Consider the following 26,126-nt stretch of genomic DNA (forward strand, 5'->3'; position numbering starts at 1 on the left):
GTGATTTAAGAGAAAATTGTTGTTAAAATAGGAGAGATTTGGACATGAGCACTTAACCTGTATTTTCTCTTCCTTTTTTAATAAGAAAAATAATACCTATCTTGAAGTTTTTTAGAAAAGTCAAATGAGATAAAGCATGTTTTGTACTCAGGATGATGCCTAGCTTATGGTAGATTCTCAGTAACTCATATATTAATATTCATATATGTTCATTATATTTTTTGGTAAAAAAACCCAACAGAGTCCAGATTACTTTGCTATTAGGTTCCTGAACTATCTTATTTAAAATCAAGACTGTACTCTTATTGAGGTGTTTTGAAAATGGTTAAATAAATTGGAGGTTGACCAGTTAGTCAAGACTTTGTAACTTCAATAATTTTGATTTTGTAACTTCCTCAGTTTTCCTTCTTCTAGACTGAGTTCAATCAGTTTAGTCTATCTTCACGTGAGAGCCACGTTGCCCTTCAGATGCTTTTCATCGTCTTTTTCAAGCCATAATACAGTCATACCAACTATTGTACAAATGAATCACACAAATCATACACTGATTTGGTATATTAGTAGGGTTATTTTTATTCTTACTAGTTTTTTTGGGGGGAGGAATGTAAATTTTTTTAAATTTAATTTTATTTTTTTATACAGCAGGTACTTATTAGTCATCAATTTTACACACATCAGTGTATACATGTCAATCCCAATCACCCAATTCATCACACCGCCACCTCCACCCCCACCCCCCGCCGCTTTCCCCCCTTGGTGTCCATACGTTTGTTCTCTACATCTGTGTCTCAATTTCTGCCCTGCAAACCGGTTCATCTGTACCATTTTTCTAGGTTCCAAATATATGTGTTAATATACGATATTTGTTCTTCTCTTTCTGACTTACTTCACTCTATATGACAGTCTCTAGATCCATCCATGTCTATACAAATGAACCAATTTCGTTCCTTTTTATGGCTGAGTAATATTCCATTGTATATATGTACCATATCTTCTTTATCCATTCGTCTGTCAGTGGGCATTTAGGTTGCTTCCATGACCTGGCAATTGTAAGTAGTGCTGCAATGAACATTGGGGTGCATGGGTCTTTTTTTTTTTTTTTTTTTGCGGTACACGGGCCTCTCACTGCTGTGGCCTCTCCCGTTGCAGAGCACAGGCTCCGGACACGCAGGCTCAGCGGCCATGGCTCATGGGCCCAGCCGCTCCACGGCATCTGGGATCTTCCCGGACCAGGGCACGAACCTGTGTCCCCTGCATCGGCAGGCAGACTCTCAACCACTGCGCCACCAGGGAAGCCCACATGGGTCTTTTTGAATTATGGTTTTCTCTGGGTATATGCCCAGTAGTGGGATTGCTGGATCATATGGTAATTCTATTTTTAGTTTTTTAAGGAACCCCCATACTGTTCTCCATAGTGGCTGTATCATTTTACATTCCCACCAACAGTGCAAGAGGGTTCCCTTTTCTCCACACCCTCTCCAGCATTTGTTGTTTGTAGATTTTCTGATGATGCCCATTCTAACTGGTGTGAGGTGATACCTCATTGTAGTTTTGATTTGCATTTCTCTAATAGTTAGTGATGTTGAGCAGCTTTTCATGTGCTTCCTGGCCATCTGTATATCTTCTTTGGAGAAATGTCTATTTAGGTCTTCTGCCCATTTTTGGATTGGGTTGTTTGTTTCTTTAATATTGAGCTGCATGAGCTATTTATAAATTTTGGAGATTAATCTTTTGTCCATTGATTCGTTTGCAAATATTTTCTCCCATTCTGAGTGTTGTCTTTTCATCTTGTTTATGGTTTCCTTTTCTGTACAAAAGCTTAGACATTTCATTTCATTAGGTCCCATTTGTTTATTTTTGTTTTTATTTCCATTACTTTAGGAGGTGGGTCAAAAAAGATGTTGCTGTGATTTATGTCAAAGAATGTTCTTCCTCTGTTTACCTCTAAGAGTTTTAGAGTGTCTGGTCTTACATTTAGGTCTCTAATCCATTTTGAGTTTACTTTTGTGTATGGTGTTAGGGAATGTTCTAATTTCATTCTTTTACATGTAGCTGTCCAGTTTTCCCAGCACCACTTATTGAAGAGACTGTCTTTTCTCCATTGCATATCCTTGCCTCCTTTGTCATAGATTAGTTGATCATAGGTGCATGGGTTTATCTCCAGGCTTTCTATCTTGTTCCATTGATCTATGTTTCTGTTTTTGTGCCAGTACCATATTGTCTTGATTACTGTAGCTTTGTGGTATAGTCTGAAGTCAGGGAGTCTGATTCCTCCAGCTCCGTTTTTTTCCCTCAAGACTGCTTTGGCTATTCGGGATCCTTTGTGTCTCCATACAAATTTTAAGATTTTTTGTTCTAGTTGTGTAAAAAATGCCGTTGGTAATTTGATAGGGATTGCATTGAATCTGTAGATTGCTTTGGGTAGTAGAGTCGTTTTCACAATATTGATTTTTCCAATCCAAGAACATGGCATATCCCTCCATCTGTTGGTATCATCTTTAATTTCTTTCATCAGTGTCTTATAGTTTTCTGCATACAGGTCTTTTGTCTCCCTAGGTAGGTTTATTCCTAGGTACTTGAGTCTTTTTGTTGCAATGGTAAATGGGAGTGTTTCCTTAATTTCTCTTTCAGATTTTTCATCATTAGTGTATAGGAATTCAAGAGATTTCGGTGCATTAATTTTGTATCCTGCAACTTTACCAAATTCATTGATTAGCTCTAGTAGTTTTCTGGTGGCATCCTTAGGATTCTCTATGTATAGTATCATGTCATCTGCAAACAGTGACACTTTTACTTCTGCTTTTCCAGTTTGTATTCCTTTTATTTCTTTTTCTTCTCTGATTGCCATGGCTAGGACTTCCAAAACTATGTTGAATAATAGTGGTGAGAGTGGACATCCTTGTCTTGTTCCTGATCTTAGAGGAAATGCTTTCAGTTTTTCACCATTGAGAATGATGTTTGCTGTGGGTTTGTCGTATATGACCTTTATTATGTTGAGGTAGGTTCCCTCTATCCCACTTTCTGGAGAGTTTTTATCATAAATGGGTGTTGAATTTTGTCAGAAGCTTTTTCTGCATGTATTGAGATGATCATATGGTTTTTATTCTTCAATTTGTTAGTATGGTTTATCACATTGATTGATTTACATATATTGAAGAATCCTTGCATCCCTGGGATAAATCCCACTTGATCATGGTGTATGATCCTTTTAATGTGTTGTTGGATTCTGTTTGCTAGTATTTTGTTGAGGATTTTTGCATCTATATTCATCAGTGATATTGGTGTGTAATTTTCTTTCTTTATAGTATCTTTGTCTGCTTTTGGTATCAGGGTGATGGTGGCCTCATAGAATGAGTTTGGGAGTGTTCCTTCCTCTGCAATTTTTTGGAAGAGTTTGAGAAGGATGGGTGTTAGCTCTTCTCTAAATGTTTGATAGAATTCACCTGTGAAGCCATCTGGTCCTGGACTTTTGTTTGTAGGAAGATTTTTTTTTTTTTTTTGCCGTACGCGGGCCTCTCACTGTTGTGGCCTCTCCCGTTGCGGAGCACAGGCTCTGGACGCGCAGGCTCAGTGGACATGGCTCACGGGCCCAGCCGCTCCGCAGCATGTGGGATCTTCCCAGACCGGGGCACGAACCCGCATCCTCTGCATCGGCAGGCAGACTCTCAACCACTGCGCCACCAGGGAAGCCCTGTTGGAAGATTTTTAATCACAGTTTCCATTTCATTACTTGTGATTGGTCTGTTCATATTTTCTATTTCTTCCTGATTCAGTCTTGGAAGATTATACCTTTCTAAGAATTTGTCCATTTCTTCCAGGTTGTCCATTTTGTTGGCATAGAGTTGCTTGTAGTAGTCTCTTAGGGTGCTTTGTATTTCTGCGGTGTCTGTTGTAACTTCTCTTTCATTTCTAATTTTATTGATTTGAGTCCTCTGCCTCTTTTTCTTGATGAGTCTGGCTAATGGTTTATCAATTTTGTTTATCTTCTCAAAGAACCCTTACTAGTTTCTTTTTAATGTAACTATTTTTTTTCTTTCTGTAAGTAGTACATGGAGTTACCATATGACTGAGCAATTCCAGTTTCACTCTGGTATTGCTGGGTCCACATGAAAACTTGCACACAAGTGTTCACAGCAGCACTATTCATAATTGCCCCCAAATGGATATAACATAAATATTCACCGACTGATGGACAGATAAAATGTGGAATATCCATATAATGGAATTTTTTCAGCCATAAAAAAAGAATAAAGTGCTGATATGAGCTACGAAGTGGATAAGACTTGAAAACATTTTGCTAAGTGAAAAAATCCCATCACAAAAGACCACATTTTGTATGATTCCATTTATTAAATTTGCAGAACAGATAAATCTATAGAGACAGAAAGTAGATTAGTAATAGCCTAGGGCTTAGAAGAGAAATGGAGAATGACTGCTAATGGGTATGGGGCTTCTTAGTGGGAGGATACTTTATAGTCTGTTGTCTGATAATCTGATATCTGGAGTCTGTGGATATATTTCTGTTGAATGTTTTGCTGAAAGGGTCTTTACTCTTCATGTGTCTGTCTGTCTTTGGTTGTGTATGGGACTTTGTGTATGAAATCTTATTTTTAGAAACAATCTGAAGCCTAGACAGATGTTACATTCCCTCAGAAAAGAATTTTTATTACTTTTTTCAGTCATCTGGGAGTGCCAGCCATCAAGTATCATTTTAATCCAATTCCAAGCTAGAGATTTTCTGGGCTACTCAAATGATGTGAAGCTGGGCTGCAGACGGTGCAAGGGCTGGTTCACTTCCATTTCACCTTAATTCCTGGTGTGCAACCAGGTTGTCCGATTTGGGGGAAATTCCCTCAATTTCTTCCTTTATCATGCTATTTAGAATTAACTGTCTAAAGACTAACACATGATTAGGGACTGAATTGGGTTAAAAATAAACATTTATCTTCACTTTCCCCTGAAACTGCCCTAAAATGATAGTAATGGAATAACAAGGTAAAAACCCACAAGGACTAAGAGAAAAGGGAGAACAGTAGATGAGAGCTGCCTATACGTTTTTGGAAGACAGGACAGCTGATGGAGGAGTGATACCTAATCCAGACAGCAGGGTACAGGAAGCAGAGACCAATGTGAGCCGGTTCACCACAGAATCCCACAGAAAATGTGCTGTTCCCATTATCAGTCGACAGGGGGCGGCAACCACAACTTGCATTGATGTGTTATGGTCTGTAATACACAATTACTGTATCACATCAAAGATATTTGAACTTGCCCATGTACTGTCACAGTCTGGTCAGGTGGGCCCTAGATCTAATAAAACTGGACAATGTTCAAATATGCTATATTGGTGATATGGTTATCTCAGAATCTGAGGATCAAGCTAAAAGAGACCTTATGAAGGTCATAAATCATATAACTAATTGGGGATAATTGATTAACTCCAAAAAAATCCAGGGCTGTACACAGACTATGAAATTTGGAGGGACTGCATACTGTAGACAATGAGCAATAAATTATTTCTTCCCATCTCTCAGGCTGTAGGGACTCAACACCTAGTGGGCCTGATTGGCTTTTGGAAAAATTGTATCCCTCACTTAGGGATACCGTTAGTTTCAGTTCGTAAGATTACCCAGAAAAAGGCTATATTTGACTGAGGAGCTGAATAGCAACAAGGCTTCTTAGAACCGCAGAGGGCTGTAGCCCAAATTATCCCATTAGGACCTTATGATCCTTATGATGAAATAATATTAGAGTGTTGGCTGCCTGCACTCATGCCCACTGGAGTGTCTGGCCAAAGGCAATATTTACTGCTCAATGGTGACCTGGACTTTTGAACTGGAAAAGTACCAAATGCTACTCTCTAGTGTATTCCTTTTGAAGACAGTTACAGGCTTGTTACTGAGCATTTATGGAACAGCTCCAGTAATAGAAGGATATAAGATTATATTAAGACCTGAAATACCAGCATGTCATGGGTGATGTTAGAAAAGCATTGCAACAGGAAGGACAATGCCCAAACAAGTTCCATCCTAAAATGGATTTGGTACACAATGGGAGCATATTCCTGAGAGTTTCCATGGGAGGAACTCACTGTAGTCACAAGCAAGTAGCCTCTTTTCCCCTAGGACTGACTATAGAGCCTCCTGAAGAGGATTGGCCAGCTGTTATTTGGCCCTACTGAGCCTCAAACTCTTAATAAAAATTGCCCTATTTGCCAACAGGAAAGGCAGGATTTTCGGTTCCTCTGGGGAACATTTTCGGTTCCCTATGGGGAACATACACACATGCAGACACACACACACACACACACACACACATATACATCACCTTCCTGTTTGGCCCTCCTAGTTACATTTCATCAGATCAGATCAAGACACTTCACTGCCTATATATACAGTGAAACGGTAGGCAAAGAAACATATTCAGTAGGCTTAGAATATTACTTGTCACTCTCAAAGTAATGGGTTAATAGAAAATGGGGATAAACAAAACATATGCTTTTTAAACTGAGGGAAAACAAGTGATTGAAGGGCCGTTCCACAAAATTATAGGACTATGTCTTATAACTTGACCTGAGGAGGATTAAAGGTAGAATTACATTAGATAATTGGGTAAAACTGATATTGTAGAAGCTAATAAAACATGTGATAATACTGATATGGACAATCAAATGTGAATATTGGGAGACTGAACTAAACCCCTTTAGGATATTATCCCTGTGGAGGAGAACCTGCATGAAGAAAATTTTGACCTGAGCAATGGTAGGTCGACTACAGTCCCTGAATCCCTCAGCAGATACATACCATAAATACAATGGCTGTAGAAGAAGCAGACAAACAAATTGTAAAGTTAGTTCAGAAGTATGAGGAAGTTTATGCTGGAATTTTCAGCTATTTGTTTAAATCCATACCAGCTGCCCACGGATTATTACAAATGCATGGAATTTTCATGTACATTTTGATTGTCTACTTGATTATATATCGTCAAGCAAGTAATGGCTCTCAAACTAAGAGTGACCATTTTGTCCTAAAATGGTCTTGACCATGGATGAGGGGTTAGTCCGTGCTGTGAGGGTTAATTCCTGCAGACCTGAAATTGGCCCGAACTCTTTTACTAAAATAAGAAATGTACCCACCTGACACTGACCTCTGGTCCAGGCATAACACCTACTGATTATTAGTGCTGCTTTGTAACCATGGGTGGGAGGAGTTTCAAGGCAAGCTTTTGACATTGTTTATTGATAACAGTGAAATTGACTTGCACCTGGTCCGAGACACCCAGAGGGTTCTGTCATTGGAACTGGTTACATAGCAAGTATATGCCCACGTGACCAACAGGGGATGAGAAACCCTGGTTGAGACTCTACCTTGGGCTCCTTGGTTCTGAGATGGTCCGTGCTCATATTGGTGGTTCCGGATCTGAGAAAGTGTGTCTAGACAGCCCTTACAGAAGGCTAACAAATGCAGGTCGGGCTTGGCTGCCCTGGACTCTTTGCTGTGAGATGGCCTTTGGCTGTGATGCATGTCGTTACTTTAATACTATTGCTATATTGTGTCCTTTTCCTGTAATAAACTATATAGATTTATAAGCACTGTCATTTTAAGTCCTGTGAGACTTCAGCAGTCAAACCTCGTTTAACTGTTACTGTTGGTGCACTGTGATGGGAATCTAAATGTTTTTCATATTCTTCTAATTTCTTAAAAAAAAGATCCTCTACATCCAAAAAGTTGACCAAAAAAAATCTGAGGTACTGTATTTTTACATTCTTCTGAACTATTGGGTGGTATTCCTATGTAGTTGCAAGTTAACACACTAGAGTGGTCAGATCCATGAACTTTATTTTTAAAAGGCTATTCCTGAAAGAAATACCTTGCTTTTTTACAAGGAACTAGACCTGCCCTGGCAATATTAGATATTTTTATTTAAATTTAGTTCATTTTTTATGACAGTACGTTCATCCTAATATGCACAGCTGTTTCCTTAGACATCGAGTTACAAAAGGCTTGGTGGTCCCTAGGAAGAATGGCAATCTGCAGTTGTTGGCAAGTGATCTGGAAACCGTGACTCTAAAGCAGCAAATGGTGGGCCTTCTGCCTGCTACAGATACCATAGAAGCCACCAGGTTGCAGGACTGGTGGATGACGAAAAGAAACCTGATAGCAATTGTGTGGTGGACACCAGGCTGCTTCTGTTTTCCTCTACAACTTTGACAAGAGGGGACACCACAAGGAGTGCCAAGGATCTAAAAATAGAGACTTTATTAAATCATTCAGTTGAGCTATCTTTGTTGAAGTAATCGTCTTATTTAATAACCATGCAAAAGGCCAATGCTAGAGACACAATGAGATGAGGAAGAGGGAAGAGTCCAGGATGGCTTGGCCAACTGAGTCAGTTGTGATAGTGTTGAGCCTGCGATGCCTTTGCACATCCAGATAATGTCCACAGACAGTTGGGAACAGGACCTGGGGCTCAGGGCCAGGCCTAGACTAGAAGATCCAGGCTTAGGGCCTCCCCTCCCACGTAGCCTCTGGGAATTACTGGTGGATATGCAGAGGGGAAGACCTGTGCACAGGTGAGATAAGCCGGGAGGGAGAAAGCGGTACCTCAGAAACCCAAAAGAGGAGAGACCTTCAAAGGAATGGTCAGTAAGGCCTGAATTGTATCCACTGGAAATGACACTTGGGTCAGGGTTCTCAGCAGTACACTGAAGCAATAAGGTAGAAATCAGATGGCAAGAGATTGAAGAGTAAATAAAAGGTGAAAAAGTGGACATATCAGTAGATGTATTCTTTCTGGAAACTGAGCTCTAAAAGACAGTGACATTGCCAGAGGGATAGTTTTGAAGATTATTTTGAACATGACTATTTGCTGAGGGAAAACACACACACACACACACACACACAGAGGCTGGAGTTATAAGAAAGACGATAACTGATGAAGCCAGTTCCTGAAAGAGGAGAGAAAGATTAGAATCTAAGGACAGTTGTGTGGATTAGACCTGGTCAAAAGGTTCACCTCTTTCTCTGCAGTAGTGAGAGAAGTGTCTTTGTAGAGGGTTGAGAAGTACAGTTGAGTGATGAGAGGAAGACCCAACTTTTCTCTTTAGAAGCTTAGCTAGTACAGGCAAGGAGAGAAAGAATTTAACCAGGGAATGCAAATGCAGGTAAATCTATAGAGAATTGGAGCAGAAAAGCTGAGGGAACTGACACCTGACGGCCTCTATTTTCTCTGTGAAAAATGAAGCAATATGATAAGAGAACAAAGTGAAGGTCTGGAATAGCCACTGAGGAGAATGTGGAGGGGTGTGTAATAGAATTGCAGAGTAGTATTTAAACCCAGGAATATATCCCCTAACTGCACCAATCCACATGATTGTAAGGTTTCTTTTTTTTACGGGTCTCTCACTGTTGTGGCCTCTCCCGTTGTGGAGCACAGGCTCTGGACGCGCAGGCTCAGCGGCCATGGCTCACGGGCCCAGCCGCTCCGCGGCATGTGGGATCTTCCCGGACCGGGGCACGAACCCATGTCCCCTGCATCGGCAGGCGGACTGTCAAGCACTGTGCCACCAGGGAAGCCCCTGTAAGGTTTCTTAAGCAGGATTCAGTCGAGTGTAGAATGGGCAGGTATTTCTGTGGTGCGTGAAAAAAGACACTAGGCTACAAAGGCACGGTCGAAACCCATGACCACTTCAAAGTTTACCTCCCCCCATCCCCACCCCACAGATTTTTCATGGGTCAAAATACTGAGTATCTAGAGAATGGAGACTTTTTTCCTCTTCTGGGGCCTAGGAATAGTCCCTTATATTCAGAAGACATTCAGATATTGTTGACTGATTGGATTAATTAATAAATAAAATCTGACTCTGCTAAACATTTCTGAATACAAGCATTAGGTTTAAATTTTTATCTACTGGGGGTGAATATATTGAATAATCCAAAGCATTAGAACACTGTTTCAAGAGCTATATTCCCATAATTTACTTATGCTTAAAATGATTAGACTGATGCCAAACTCTAATAAAACCCATTCTGTAACACAAAAGTTTATTAGAATAAAAATACATGTACCGTATCCAACGTTAAAATTATTTCACGTCGCATGTAGGTTTTACCTCCGTTAGTTTTTTTTTAATGCTTTTAAAGTCTGTGCTTTAAATAATTTGCACATCTGTAAACAAATATTAGATGACCAAAGATGCAATGTATCCACTAGATACTGAACATCAAAATTTAGGAATTGGAACTGATAGTTATACCCTATTGCACTAAATATTCCTCTAAAATTCTGGACAGAGAAGAAAAAAGAGATTAAAATAAATCACTTGAAATGAGGTAAGTTGTATGAAAAGGTTTTTAATAGCAAATATCACCAATGTTGAGATGAGAATATTAAAAATATTCATGGAAAATTCACTTAAATGTTTGCAATAGTCTAGGTTATTTTTAAAAACAAAAAATTAAAAATTACCAAAATTCCTTATTAGAAAAAGGGACAATTACTGGTTCTAGAAGATCTGTATACATTCTGAGTCTTTTATTTAGAAAAAAGAAGTGATACAAACATTCACAAGTTTAGCAAAAAGGAAAAAAAAAGTGACTATTAGGACTAACATTTCAAGCTGCCTTTTGGAAAGAAAATTAAAAACAGAGGTAGATGGTTAAATATATTAGTAGCCAAGTTACTCAAATGACTAATTTTTGTTTTGGTAGACATTCACCAAATTTTTATGCTTGAAGCCAAACAGCAAAATATTTAGGAGAAGAGAGTAAGATCTAGCACAGGTTATCTTCCTTTTATCAAAGAAAAATAATAAAAATAAACCAGGCTTAAGACCCCTGTTATGGATATGATTGTATAAAGTACTACAGTTCATGCACTTTTTAAAGCAGGAGAATGAACCTTATCCCTAAGCTTCCTAGTTTTATTTGAGGCCAAGCCCCAAGCCCCAGCAGGCCTGGTCAATCAAAGTAGGACTGTAGGGTGCCTCGGCGCCGGACATCGCAGGTCCAGCAGTGGAAGCCTCCTCCCAGGGAATTGGCATTACGAATGTTAACCTTAATGGTACTGATACCTGCATGGAAAGAGAGAGATGTGGCCAGTTAGATGGACTCACATGAAGATTCTTCTATAGAAATGAGCCTAAAAATGGGTAGGAATACTGTGGTTCTAACCCTTAAGTCCACCCCAGGATAGTCTTTCAATTTTATTCGTCAATTATATTTCATCTAATCTATTCCACTGCTAATATAAAACCTTCACCAGAAAGTCAGCAGAGACTCTGAAGTCTATTTTGTTCTATTGACTATTCACAAGTCAACAGGTTTCATGAGTGGATATATCTGACAAATGTTCAGAAACAATCCAAATAGTAAAATTTCAAGGCCTTTTAGAATTATGCTTTAACTACTTTGTCAGACTGTTTCTAATTTTACCATGTCAATTTAGTAAGAAAAGTGTAATTTAGCCAACCTGAAAAGTTGACTTTACCTACCCACATATAAGCAGAGTTTATCTGACACAATTAGCTTGACCAGGCCACCTTAAGGAAACAGTGGAACAGAACTCATCTGGGTCGTATGGTCATACAGGTATCAAAGCTACTCAGGCAATCAGTTTAATCCAGCACCATTTGTATTAATATGGTTATGATGTACATGGCCCAGTCAACCAATGGTATTTTGGAAGAATCTGTTGTGTTTGGCATAATGGGGTTTTAAAAAGAAAATCTATTCTCCTCTCTCAAGGAATCCATTATTTTGAGAGGAAAGCTAAGCTACAGAGTTGCTAAAGGGCCCACTGGTATAGTTAGAAAGGCAGCATGAGTCATCTGGAAAGCCTTTCATGAGAAAGTAAGACTGAGCAGGGCTTTGAAGAGTAAAAACAGCGTTTGGACATAGGTTCAGGAGTGGGCTTGGGATAAGAAGTGGGCTTTTAACCATGAGCATGTGTTTCCTGACAGAAAGACATATCTATCTTAGTCAGATGGCCAGAGCCATATAACCTTGAACTGGAGAGAAGTTAATTTGCTTTAACAAGTTCCCTATGTTCAAAAAGACTTTATTAAAAACAAAATTATAAATCAGATATTTGGTACTTAATAATATTTTAAGTTGAGAAACAATAAAATCTTAAAGGACAGGAAACTGAACCCAAGCAACTGGCTTATTTAACAAAAGCCACGAAAAAAAAAGTGGGATAGCATTACAGGTGAAATCATTAGACTGGGCTCAATCTAAAACTAATGGGCTAATCTTTTTAACCTGATACTTCATTAAAGAGGGATGTTTCAAAGGGGCAAACAATATCTTCTGAGCACTACACCTGAAATATAAGACATAAATCAAAACATGACTTGATTTCAACAAGTGTACTGCCTGGCTTTATTTGACACTTAGGATATGTCAAGTAGAATGATAGTGATAAACACACACTTCTGCACCCTAATAACAGCCGTATGAAAATTCTTTAAATGCTTTTCTCAGTATAGGAGAACTGGTCTAAATTTTGAATACCACGATAAGCAAATTCCCACCCAAGCAATAACCAGTTCTGCTTTTTAGTTCAAAGCTGAAATGATTTACTGACATCCTCTATTGTATTTCATTACTTTGTTCACAGTGCTTATCACACAGATAAGTCACTTCTATATCTGTATCCTTATACGTCCTTTAAAATATGTAATGACAAATTACTTTTAAAGGACCCCAACAATTTCTTATTTGGCGAAGGGCCAAATCATCTATATGCTTATCTGCAAAGGGGTAGCTCTCCACACTTGGGCACCAGCAAGTTAGATAAGTCATAGAAGACTGATAAACTTATTGCTCAGGGGGTGTCTAAGGAGCCTGGGATGCATCTCCAACCTTTTGAGGTTGTGACTGTTGAAAAGAAGTATATTGTCCATCTACGAAATAACAACTTGGTACTTCTAAAAGGAACAGAAATTTAATTAGATAAATCATACATCAGACCTAGCATGTCATTTCTTCTCATTTAATATTTTTGAATATGAACATGTTTCATTTATGCTGGGTACATACCCAGCTTTTCAAACATCTTTTGAATCGGGACTTCGTTGGCATCCACCATAACACGCTTTTCATCTAGCATTAAGACATTCATGGAAAGCCATTTGGACGACATCCAGAGTGGGTGATCTAAAAATAGCAATAACCGTTAAATCATGTCTGCTGTTATTCTTGGTTAAAGCAAGGATTCAGAAGTGAAGAATATTCAAGTGACAGCTCAATTCTTTCAATAGTTCAGTTTCCCTGTGAAAATTTATTTTAATCTTAAGACTATCTGTAAATGTTATGAATCAATCCATACTCATTACACATTTGAATTTCACCTTGTTGTCTTTAAAAAGCCATTTCTTGCTTTCCGTCAAATTGTTTTGTACTGATTTTTCCTGTCTTTTCATTTTCATTTTCTATGGAAGGAGAGGTTGTGAACACAAGTCCAGCCTTGTTCTAGTACCCGTAGTGCCAAGCACCAGTTTACTGCTTACCAGAGAAATATTCTAAATTGCTAATATGCAGGGTGCTGTCTATAGGTGAAAGATTCTTGGCCACTGAAGTAATTATTTTAGGCTATGAGTATACAAAAGTAAACATACCATCTGGGATGACTGGTATTGGAGGAGTAACTATGGTCCATCCTGCTTTCTTGAAAAGATCAATCTGCAAGACCAAAATAAAAAAAAACCCCCCAAACCCAAAGAGGCTTAAAACTATAGATACTATTCTTATCATTCTTGGTCTCTGATAGCCCTTATGATTAATAATTCTTTTTGAGAAGCTGTCTTCTCAACTGCCAAAATTTAAAAATTAAAATTTCAAAACATTTGGATGATTTTGTCTGAATCTTAGTTAAAATGTACATAAAGTCCTCAGATTGCCAGATTAAAATTAAAAAGTAACAGAAATGTTAAAGCTTTTAAAAATATTCTTGTGCTTTTCACAGGTTTCAGAGATTTTTTAAAAGACCGAAGATATTTTCCTTGAGAAATTCTCTTTAAAGAAAATGAAAATATTTCCTCTTACTTAGTTGTAAGAAAACAAAATATGACTATGTCAAACCCATAGTCCATCCACTTCATAGTCTGTCACTTTGCGTCTGTGACCATGGTATAAAGACAGATGTTAGGAATATACTCCCAAAGAACCATAACTGTCCCTAGTGACCTATTATAACCCAACCATCCCTAGTTCACATACCCACTTAGTATATAAATTATATTAAATAAATATTTAATAATATATATAATTGATTTATGTAAATTATATATAAATAAATTAAAATGAAGTGAATAAGTAATCTTGGTCATTGGTCTAAATATATAGAATAGAAATGAACAGTGATACGGTAAAATAGTGAATTTTGCAATGGCGCACTGCAGCCCAGCGAATAACACAAAATCACTCACCGCCCAACTGGAAGTAGGGGGCAGCGGGCAGAAGTAGGAGGCTGCAGGGGGGGATAGACCTGCTGCAGTGCAGTGGCTCTGCTCCTCCCCTGCAGGGTGGGCCTGGCTGAAGGGAGCCCCACTGGAGAGGGAAGAAGACACCCACTGCCTAGTGGTGTTACCCCAGACATGCAGAGATCATCTTGTTTGCAATTCATCTGCTGAGGAACCCCGGCTGCAAGTTATGAGATAATACCACTCTGTTCAATAAAAACACACACATACGCACAAACTTGAGGCTCTGACAGCAGCAAGCAGCCAAAGTCAGAGTCTGATGACACTACACTAATTATCACGGCTACAGTGTATATTTCTGAGTGTTGGACATCCTGTAGTAAATATAACATAAGCAATCCAATGTTTGATCATAATAATGTGAGCATTGCTGAATCTGTCGTTTAGAACCATTAGGAAATCACGGAAGTGCTTAAAATAATAGTGGCAATTCCTTCAGTTGCCAAACTCTCTTGATTTTCCAGAGTCCTAAGAACTCCCCTACCTGGTGACATGGTCGGTCAGGATTGGAAAGCACAAGACCGGGCCCAATGATATTGAAGGTGGCATCAATGTGCATCGGATTGGGGTCTTTAAAGGAGATGATATGCACTCTGTAGTCTGGAGCGAGATGCTTACGCATCCATTCAATGCCCATGTAGTTTGTCACCTGAAAATAGAAAAGGAGACATAAACCTATAAAGATTTGGTTCTATGTTTAGATAACTAAAAATAGGATGAAAATATTTTAATTTTGGAAATTTAAAATATAATAATAAAGTGAGAAGTTTCCGAGGTAGCCTTTATCCACCTGGCTTCTCTGTGCAAAGATGTCTCTTCCAGCTCGAATGAAGTCAGCAGCATCAAAGCACGGCTCGAACTCAGTCGTCACGAATTTTCCCTGAGCAGCCAATTTGTGTCTGTCTTCTACAGAATGGATGGGGTAATCCTAATTGGAACAAGAATGAACACACACAGTGCCTTGGTTCATGAAGAGATGACTCATAGGGCCTTCATTACTAAGAAAATTAGTTCAACATCATCATTTCCTGAAATACTACGGCCCTGTTCTAGACTGAAACAGGCATGGGAAGATGTAGGCCCATGCTAAGCAAACCAAAATAAACCAAACCACCAACAAAAAAATGAAAAACTAGGCATGACAAGTTCCTGATACTTGGAAGCAGGTGGTACAGAGGCAGTAATGAAACTGAAAATATTCCATGACCCATCCAATGATTTATGTATCTATCTACAGTACTGAAAATCTGCAAGATGAAGTCATTCTGTTCTTTTGAAAAAGGAGGTTGGCCCTGAGCCTAACTCATACCATAAAATGCGATGCCATGCATCCGCTACCAAATTTGACTGGGTATGCGGTTGGGTAATAGATTCATTACTTACTTATGTCTTTAAACCCATAAAGGGTTTAAAGAAATTTTCATTTTTTGATTCCTTCTATAAGTGATCAAATAGTAAGTGATCTAGTAAGAGACATACACTTCCTTTTACTGTGAATACGGCCTACAGACCAAATTCTTTTTCTAGAAGAGGCTGGAGTTCAGCCTAGCGACTGTTCTGTCTCCACCAATGAATAGCTGTGCGCCTTTAGACCAGTTTTCCTCCCTGTAATGGAATGAAACTACTCCCTCATGAGGTTGTTGTGAAAAATAAACTAATAAAGTACTTAGTTCAAGATCTGGCACATGGTAAACACCAATAAGTGTTAGCTATTATTATTACTGTTATTATAACTTATCATTTACTGTTATTTTCATCATAAAACAATCAGTTTTCGAAAAGTAGGTCATCTCAGCTTCTGAAATACATAATAAATACAAGGTATCAGAGAATCTCTCAGTCTCTGTGGATTATTTAGAAAAGTTACTGATAAGCTCTCCCATAACTGGGGACTTACCTGGTCATAAAGCTCATCAGCCATTGTGGGCTTAGGAGCTGTTGTCCACTTGGCCCCGCGGCGGAAGTAGTCTTTGATAATTGCTCTGTACGCGCGGTACTCAAAGAAGCGAGCGCGCCAGGCCATGGGAGCCTCGATAATCTCATTTCCCACAACTATCAGGATGTCTCGAGGCATCGCACCATATAAACCTGTCAGGCCAGAAAGTTCCAGAGCAACTTCAGTGATGCTAATTTCCAAGACAGAAGAGTCTATATCATGTGATTTCATTCTTTGGTAAAAAAATAAAAATTACAGAAAACCTATACGTGTATATGTACATAATTTTACGCAAATGAAAAAATATTAAATGATACATCCTAGACTGTTAACATGAATTCTGTGTGGGGATGATGAAGCCAGGCCAAATAGAAAAAAAAAAAAAAAGAAAAGAGAAAAAGAAGCATCTCTTGGTCAAAGACATCTTGAACCACCAAGTTTTCACCTTTTGTAACTCCTAACAGAGTTTTTCAGGGAATATCAGTACCACAAGATGAAAATTGGGCCAAGGATCACTTATACAACTGTAAATTAGAACACACCAAACTCTGCAACTAAGGAGCCCACCTGCCACAACTAAGGCCCAGCACAACCAAATAAATAAATAAATATTTTTTAAAAAAAAACAACACTGAACTCAGGCACAAAAACAATCCTGCAGCAGTGTCAGTTAAAAATAAGATGGGAATGTTTCTGTTCCCCTTTTAATTTCTGTTCTTGAGGAAAAGTAAATGGAATCCACTGGTCTTATGTAAGGAAATGCTCATGAAGTTTAGAAAAACTGCTTCTTTCAAGGAAATTCTAGATTTACAATAGAGTTTAAAATGTGTACCTCTAAGTCTTACCAAAAAGAACCAAACTGTTCCTAAATAATCTTTAAAGTTTTGAAGGATTATTAAAACAAAGGGATCTCTGAGAAATAATCAGAGCTTTCTCCTTACAGATTGAGAGAAATTAAAAAATTAAGACTCTAGCAGTTAAAGTATCCAGTATCACTTACCCGTAGACTCAAAATCAGGAGTTTTATACTTCAAGGACCAGTCAATGGTGTCAGGCCTCCTCACTGTCACTCCTTCCATTTTTAAAATATTGCACATTTCTTCAATTTCGGCAACAGCCTTTTTCAAATGATCTTTGGGAAAATGATGGCCCCCATACTTTTGGTAAAAAGTCCAGTACTTTTCATATGTGTTGGCCTAGAACCAGAAGAAAGTAAGTGAAATACTTACAGGAAAAAATTACAGCTCAAGATAGGTTCATAGGTTGTGAACAATTACTTGTATAACTTACTGGAATTGAGACTGAGACCACATCTGGTGCAGTGTTCATCCCCAGAACCAAGCACACTGACTCTGGGAAGACACTCAATATTTGTTGAATGAAGATCTCTAAATTCTCTGGATGTTTTGAGACCTTTTGTTCCTTCTGCCTGAGATCTCATGCCTTACCACACACAGCATGTCTGCCCTCACATGGGCTTGGAACGCTCTTGGGCCACTTTTTACATGCTTCATAGACAAAATAGGACATGGACGCTCCCATTAGACAGTCTCAATGAAATCAAATAAGAGAACAAACAAAACAGCTTAATAAAAGCACACCTATACGAAGATAAAACCATGGGCTACCCAGGCATCCCAGAATTCTGTCTAAAAAACACTTCAAGATACTTTGTAGGAAAATAGGACACTGCTCCCTTAAAGGTTAGGGACATTCTCTCAACTATGCTTTGTTTCTCTTAAAAAGCCATTATTGATTATTTTCTCATTCAACAGAATCACCACTTGGCAAACCTGTGCAGCGGTGCAAGTCTACCTTTAGTGCTTCCTACACTTCCCTGCCAAAGTATCTCTGCCCACCAACCTCTCTTCTCCCAATCCATCTAAGCTTTCATAGTGCTTCAGGTCCTTTCACCATAAAAAGAAGTGATTTGAGGGCTTCCCTGGTGGCGCAGTGGTTGAGAGTCTGCCTGCCGATGCAGGGGACATGGGTTCGTGCCCCGGTCCAGGAAGATCCCATATGCCGCGGAGCGGCTGGGCCCGTGAGCCATGGCCGCTGAGCCTGCACGTCCGGAGCCTGTGCTCCGCAATGGGAGAGGCCACAACAGTGAGAGGCCCGCGTACCGCAAAAAAAAAAAAAGAAGTGATTTGATAAGCAAATCCCCAAATTTTTAAGTAGCTGAAAAACAAATCTTAACATTTAGGAAGTGTCCAAGGGTTATACGCATTTTAAAAGACAACTGAATGGAAAGCGGTTGAATGCTTTAAAAAGGCTCAATCAATTTGCTAAAAATTACTATTGAATTAGGGTAGGTACAACAACTATAAAATACTGGTTTTCAAAAGTGGAACAGTCTGGAAGGATTCTTCATTCAGATTGTTTTCCATGTGCAAGGTTCTCAGTCAAATTAAAAAATACATTGGGAAATGTAGGAGACACACATGGATATAATTTATTAAGACACACAAAGCAGAATTCCAATCAGAAGATCCAAATGCTAGGAAAAAGCCTTGGACCTTCATCAAAAGATTGGCAAAGCAACGTACATTTATATGTTTTAAGTTTTTAAAAAATGTTTAAAGCAGGTATTTTTATTTTATTCTTATTTTTAACATCTTTATTGGAGTATAATTGCTTTACAATGGTGTGTTAGTTTCTGCTTTATAACAAAGTGAATCAGTTATACATATACATATGTCCCCATATCTCTTCCCTCTTGTGTCTCCTTCCCTCCCACCCTCCCTATCCCACCCCTCTAGGTGGTCACAAAGCACCGAGCTGATCTCCCTGTGCTATGCGCTGCTTCCCACTAGCTATCTATTTTACGTTTGGTAGTGTATATATGCCCATGCCACTCTCTCACTTTGTCCCAGCTTACGCTTCCCCCTCCCCGTATCCTCAAGTCCATTCTCTAGTAGGTCTGTGTTAAAGCAGGTGTTTTTAAAGTGTTTCCTTATATCATTGATTAACCAACCACTAGTCCTAATCATGTCCGATGAGGTTTCCATTATTACAAATCAGATAACTTCAGACAGTGGTAAGTGCCATAAAGAAGGGGAAACTGGGTAATGAGACAGACTATCTAGATGTCTAGCTCTTTAATGTCAAAGACCATGTCTCTTCCAGATTATATGTCTCTACTTCCACTTTCACCTCAGCCTGATAAATATCAAACATATGGAAGCAGACCTGCCTCTTGTTAGTTCAGTACCTAGGTTCACATCAATTAGGCTGGAGCTGAGCCTGCTGGGGAGGGAATAAGAATCTGAAAAACAGGTCTTCAGCAAACAGGGAGATGCCAGTGAAGCTCTAAAACAGGGGCTGGCAAACTAAAGTCCATGGGTCAAATCTGGACTGCTGCCTGTTTATGCAAATAAGTTTTATGGAACACAGAAATACTCATTTACATATGGCCTGTGGTGGTTTTGCACTACAGTGGCAGAGTTGAGAGTGGAGTAGTTGTGACAGAGACCTATGGTCTGCAAAGCCTGAAACATTAATTATCTGGCCCTATAAAGAAAAACCTTGCCAAACCCTGTCTAAATGATCAGTTAGTTGCTTTACTTTTGAAGAGCTATAGGTAAACAATAAGCTCAATTTCTGGCCCATGAAAAATGTTATCAGAATTAAAAATTTGATTGCTTGTTAAGATCAATCCACTCTTTTAAAAAACAGAACAAAACAAGAGCACTCTACTGTTTTCTACTCCTAGGAGGTCCTGCAGTAGCAACCAGAGGAGAGGATAATAATGACTCTTTATATTCCTCTCAGACACATCCTGGTACTACTCATCCATTCACCACTTCCTCCTTCTCATGCCAGGCACATCTCTAACAGTCCACGAGGGGACAAGAAGTCTTTGAAAATTTAACACTGGGTGAAATAGTTTCTGCTGCACAGCCATGTTTTCTTGCTGGACACATTCCAAAGTATCCCATGTGACTGTTTGTGCAGAGTGAAGCTTGCTTGATAAATATAAACTTCCCTGGGAGAAAAAAGTTGTTTGAACAAGTGTGAATTCTCTTGTATAGTTCATACTCTGGCTAAGGTTGGACAAAGTCTGAGTGATCAGGCCAGACTACATTTTCCAAGAGATAGTTGGAAATTATTTACACTTCCTTTACAACCCTGCTAAGTAAGTTAGCAATCATTTACCAAGTGTCTGCAAGATAAAAAAACACTATATTAAATGCTTAGCATGGGATGTTTTTAATAATCTTTTGCAGACATGTGGCTGCACTCCTAGAAACCTGATAGTCTTTCAGAGCCTAAAATCCTTTAGAGGTGTTTGCCAAGTGAATTTTAAATACTGTCTTTGGAAGGCTAGGAAATCTCAATAGAAACATTATTTATCCAGCTGCAAACTGGTATTACATTAACGTTAATCGACTTTGTATTTTTTTTATTAATTTTTATTGGAGTATAGTTGCTTTACAATGTTGGGTTAGTTTCTGCTGTACAGCAAAGTGAATCAGCTATACGTATACACATATCCCCTCTTTTTTGGATTTCCTTCCCATTTAGGTCACCACGGAGCACTGAGTAGAATTCCCTGTGCTGTACAGTAGGTTCTCATTAGTTATCTATTTTATACATAATAGTGTGTATATGTCAATCCCAATCTCCCAATTCATCCCACTCGACTTTGTATTTTTAAAAGGTCCTTTTATCAAGGGCTTTAGAAAAAAAAGACAAAAGCAAAACAAAAAGCACATATTTGATGGAAAGTATTCACCATGTTTGCAGAATAAAAAGCCACAAAGCTTTCAAAAATTGTGCTTCCTGATGACTATGTTCCTCATTCCCATAAAATTTTTCTAGCACTTACATCTTCCAACATATCTTATGCTCTAACTGCCTATAAATGGTTTACTACACTATTTTATATTTCATTGGTCCCAAACTGATTAATATGTCTGTGTCATTTTTCTCCAACTAGAAGGTAAGACCTTCTAGTTGGCCATGCATGTCTTAGATTTAATTTCCTCTCCCTCGATACCTAGTTTCTTATATGTCATAAAGCAGAAATAACCAGACAAATGAATGAAATCAATACCGCTAAAGCTACTATTATCTACAATTATTATACCCTCAACAGACTTGGCAAATTGCATCCATACAACTATAATGAGTTGTAGTTTTGTCCTTTAAAAATAAGTAACATGTAACCTTTTACCTTCCTATTTAATCTCATTAGGTAGATAGCAACCCTCTTAATATCTTCATTTTAGTGAGGCCCAGAAATTTGTGGAATCAAGATCACAAGGTCAAATAGCTGATTAACTGAGATTAGCTAATAAGCTTTTATCAAATACCTAATTCAATCCTGATCTCCTGACTTCAGCCTGGCACACCTTCCAAAAGTCCATGAAATTTCAAAATCTAAAATCATAAATCAAGTGACAAAGAACTCAAAATAATGTCTTAGAATTCTGATTCCGTAAGATCACATGATATAAAAGTCAATTATTCTAAAGACAAATAGAAGGATAAATTATTGCTTGAATTTGAAATTTAATTCCACCCAATTAAAATGGTTAGGGGATGGGACTTCCTTTCAAGAAAAGACTTCAGGGCTTCCCTGGTGGCGCAGTGGTTAAGAATCCGCCTGCCAATGCAGGGGACACGGGTTTGAGCCCTGGTCTGGGAAGATCCTACATGCCACGGAGCAGCTAAGCCTGTGCGCCACAACTGCTGAGCCTGCCCTCTAGAGCCCGCGAGCCACAACTACTGAAGCCCACGCACCTAGGGCCCGTGCTCCACAGCAGGAGAGGCCACCGCAATGGGAGGCCTGCGCACCATAATGAAGAGCGGCCCCTGTTCACCACAACTAGAAGAAGCCCGCGCCCAGCAACGAAGACTCAACACAGCCAAAAATAAATGAATAAAATAAACTTATTAAAAAACAAAAGACTTTAAAAAGATCGTGCCTTTTTAAAACATGTGGATGATACATAAATTAATCTGTTCATCAAATTTCAAAACCAAAGGTAGTTTCAGAACAACTAGAAGAAGTTATGACTTTTTCTATTACCTTCTCTTCAAGGTCTAACTCAAGAATTATTTTCTTCGTTTAGGAAGAAGACTTCCTAACTATTCAGCATTTGGTCATTGCTTTTCCCTTAGCTCTCCTGGTATTTGAATTCAACTGCCTTGACAGCTAGTTGCCATAAGATACTTAGTATTAGTCTTCATTTCTACGTAATAAACATCATACCTCTCCAAATGGAAAACAAGTTCTTTTGTGCTAATAACTCTGGAGCCCTGAGCCCACGTGCCGCAACTACTGAAGCCTGCGTGCCTAGAGCCCGTGCTCCGCAACAGGAGAAACCATCGCAGTGAGAAGCCCACGCACCGCAGCGAAGAGTAGCCCCTGCTCACCGCAACTAGAGAAAGCCCACATGTAGCAATGAAGACCCAATGCACCGAAAAATAAATAAATAAGTAAATTTATAAAAAAAAAAATTAACTCTGATAGAAGCTAGAGGTGGTTTAGAGAGTGCAGCAAATAGGGGAGACCAGTTAGGAGTTCACCGCAATAGTCCAGGCAGTAGATGAGATCCTGACCTAAGGCAGTAGCAGAGGGATGGAGGTGAGGTTCATTTTGATGAAAGACTTGTTCGATCTTGGAGAATGGATGTGGAGGATGTGACTGAAGGAGAAATAAGTAAAAGTTTTAGCTTGAATAAATAGGAATGCCCAAAACTGAAAGGAAGGAATGAAGAACGTCCCAGTTTTGCAGAGTGGCTGGCAGCTGAACTCAAATGTGCCATGTTTGAGGTCCAGTGGCAATATCCAACAAGGAGTTTAACGTGTTCATATGGACAGAATTCAGGAGAGAGATCTGGACCAGAGTGGAGGGGTGGGAGGAAGCTATGAGAACAGCTACAGTGAAATTCTGTTCAGCCCAACATTACAGACCGTAAAGGAAGAAGATGTGAGGAATAGGGAAAGAACTAATATCCCCCCACCCCCCGAAACGGTCTCCCCAAACCTGAAGGAGGGAGTAATCATTGGTGTAGATAGTGTCAAATACTGCAGAGATGCCAAGTAAGATATCATCAGCCACTGGATCTGGGTAGTCTTGGGTAAGCTAAAGTGAACACAGTTACAGAGGAGAGTGGGAGCAGAAGCCAGACTGCAGACCATGAGGAATGGACCCGCTCAGACATGAGAAACCCTGGCTTTACCTTCACCTCCACAGTGAATGGTGGAACACAGGCATTTTCTGCTCTGCCCACTATCACTTCCTCTAAGGGGTCCCATTCGTTGTAAGAGGAGACAGGGCAGTCCTTGGGCAGAGGATCAGTGGCCTTGTCGTCAGCTGCACAGGAGTTCCGGGAGGAAGCCGTAGCTGCCTGGGTGCTCTGGAAAGTTCGCTGCACCCATCCCGTTACAGTTCTTCCAAGCTTCCAAGAACAAAGAAAAGATTATTGTGTGGTCCTGCACAGTACTTGGGGGAGGGGGAAGTAGAGGTAGGATGAAAACCCAGGATAACACAGCCAGGCATTTAAAATCTTTTAGGAGAATGTAAACCGAGATGTTAGTGGATAGGTGGGTAGTGGGGTTACAGATTTTACTTTTGTGTTTATTTATACATTATCTTTTTATGTATTATGTTAATTGGTATAACTCTTTAAAACTTCTCAGAAGATTTTGTCCCCAACGACCATACACCCCCATTTATATCTCGGAATGGTTTTCTGCAATCAGGCCTTAAGCAAGTTTTCTGCAGATGATGGGTCACCCTTCTTCCCAGAAAACCACAGAAAGTGGCTCCGGATCTCCCTGCCAAGTCCAGCTGTGGGAGGGAGCCTCCTGTCCCTTTCAGTACCAAAGGTTACTAGTATTAGGAACCTCTCCCCCCGCCCCACGCAAATGAAACTATAGAAGCATTTTAAATGACTTTATCTTTCAGAATAATCAGCTTCAAACCATCAATTTGTCCTCACGGACACACACTTCACATTATTTGGCACTGCAATTATGAGAGAGTGACCAAGTGCCACAGGCTTATTTTACAGATGGTCCACAGTACCCCAGGCAAGATAAGGATTAACTAACCCAGGTACAAACTTAAACAACTAGGAAGGAGATCTAAGAACTTCAAAAAAGGCTTTTGAAAATGTAGAGCCCATAAACTCTAGATCAGGGAGAGTCCCTCATACACTGGGCAAACCTCAACCCCACAAATCTCTATCCGGTTCTGTTAAAAGCCTTAGGAAGGAGGCAGGAGGGGAGCCAGGGTGGAGACTAAAAAGCAGGAGGGAGTGACAGCTGTTCTGAAGCCAGTTGCTGGCGGAAGCCAAACTGCCTGGCTATTCCCGTCCCAGGAGCTAGGGAGGGTTTGCTGCAGGCGCGTGCTTGCATACCAGGAAAGCGGAGGGCAGGACCGGGCAGAAATCTGGGTACAGACCGAACTCGCTCCAACTCCTCTCGCGACTCGGGACTCCACGTTACACTTGGAATGAGCCTGCTCGCTCCCCCTCCGTCCCCAAGTCCCACTTCGCCCCTTCTCCCGTCCATCCACGGTACACGCATGCCCAACTCTCTGCCCACCCATAGCGATGAGCCGCCAAAAGGCCGCCCTTTTTCACTAAGCCGTGTTGCTTGTCGCCCTCGCCCCCTCCGGCTGGAGAGGGCGGCGCCCCCCGCGCTGACGGCCAACGCAACCCGAGGCGCGTACACCGCAGCTGTGCCCACTGGGTGTGGCCCCAACGCACGCCCCCTTCCCCTGGGACACCGCCAAGCTTCCGGCAGCCGGCAAAGGCTCCTGAAGCCGAGCTTCCAAGGGGGCCCAGAAAGGACAGGGTCGTGCAAGGCTGGCGGGGGAAAGCCAGGAAAGGAGAGGGGGAAGAGAGCACGCGGCTGCCCGATGAGGCGGCGGCGCACGCACCCGAGACCCGATGTAGTGCACCGCTTCGGCGCCGCGGCTCCCGCCGCGCAGACACCGCACCCGCAGCATCGTCTCGTGCCCGCCTGGTCCACAAGCCGACTGTGCCCAGCGCTCGGCCACCTCCTTCCGAGTGCCCCGAGAGCGCGCCCGCAGCAGGGTGTCCCGGTGCTCGGCCTTTTGTAGCCTCGCCCCGCCCCGGCCGCCCCCCACTCCTCCTCCTGCGCGCCCCCCTCCTCCCGCGCGCCCCATTGGCTGCCGGGAGCAGGTGGCGGGGCCGCGGAGCGCACGGCTGCGCGCGGGGCCGCCCGGGAGTTAGGAACGGCAGGGAGAGCGGGGGACGCGGGGTCAAGTCCCCCGGGCTGGCCCTCTGTTAGCTTGTCAGTCCGCCCACTGGTTTCTGCCGAGCTCCGCCAGCCCCGCCCGGGTCCGCCGAACCAGGCCCCCAGTCTCAGGGACGGGGAGGAGGACGCGATTTCTGACGAGTCAAGTAATGATATATACATGTATGGTTTTAAATTTACATTTATGGATTTAAATATGCAAAGCGTGAGTAGAGTCTCACGTTTAAATTCATCTCTGTGCACTGATCCACTCCCCTCATTTTGCAGTGAACGAAACCACCTCAAGTTTAGGTGGCTTCTTAGGGCAACACCGGGATGGAGCCTGGAGGGGACCAAGTCTGGAACTCAGGTCATCCGCTCCCCGGGGTGCTGCGTGGTCCACCCACTAGCCTGTTACGTGTTCTTCGGAATACTTGTCGTTTCATAGTCTTCGGCCATGTGTCCCTGGCTTGAGAAACTCAGTCATGAAAA

The 26,126-nt window shown here is 40.7% G+C and overlaps 1 protein-coding gene across 4 annotated transcripts; it reads right to left on the bottom strand.

Annotated features, from left to right (window-relative positions):
• Window positions 1–10,348: 10,348 nt before the first annotated feature.
• Window positions 10,349–25,478, bottom strand: GATM (glycine amidinotransferase). Of its 4 annotated transcripts, none has more exons than XM_079914102.1 (9): window positions 25,315–25,478; window positions 23,615–23,827; window positions 17,419–17,614; window positions 16,380–16,570; window positions 15,273–15,410; window positions 14,967–15,131; window positions 13,619–13,682; window positions 13,041–13,157; window positions 10,349–11,071 (listed from the first exon to the last, which is right to left on the bottom strand). In XM_079914102.1, exons 1-9 carry the CDS (start codon window positions 25,381–25,383, stop codon window positions 10,959–10,961), a joined length of 1,266 nt encoding a protein of 421 aa, XP_079770228.1. In that variant the 5' UTR covers window positions 25,384–25,478; the 3' UTR covers window positions 10,349–10,958. The 4 variants fall into 4 exon arrangements, with proteins under 4 accessions (XP_079770228.1, XP_079770227.1, XP_079770230.1 ...); XM_079914101.1 differs by having other exon boundaries at window positions 23,609–23,827; XM_079914104.1 differs by lacking the exon at window positions 25,315–25,478 and adding an exon at window positions 24,791–25,229 and having other exon boundaries at window positions 23,609–23,827.
• Window positions 25,479–26,126: the final 648 nt, after the last annotated feature.

Source organism: Stenella coeruleoalba (assembly GCF_951394435.1).
Source record: "Stenella coeruleoalba genome assembly, chromosome: 2".
Classification (NCBI taxonomy): Eukaryota; Metazoa; Chordata; class Mammalia; order Artiodactyla; family Delphinidae; genus Stenella; species Stenella coeruleoalba.

Excerpts from the sequence above, each read along its gene's own strand:
- GATM (XM_079914101.1), bottom strand. The coding sequence starts at position 25,383 with ATGCTGCGGGTGCGGTGTCTGCGCGGCGGGAGCCGCGGCGCCGAAGCG. Across the intron at positions 17,615-23,608 it reads CATTCACTGTGGAGGTGAAG|GCCAACACATATGAAAAGTA; the intron begins GTAAAGCCAGGG and ends TTCTGGTTCTAG. Across the intron at positions 15,411-16,379 it reads CTGATGAGCTTTATGACCAG|GATTACCCCATCCATTCTGT; the intron begins GTAAGTCCCCAG and ends TGTTCCAATTAG.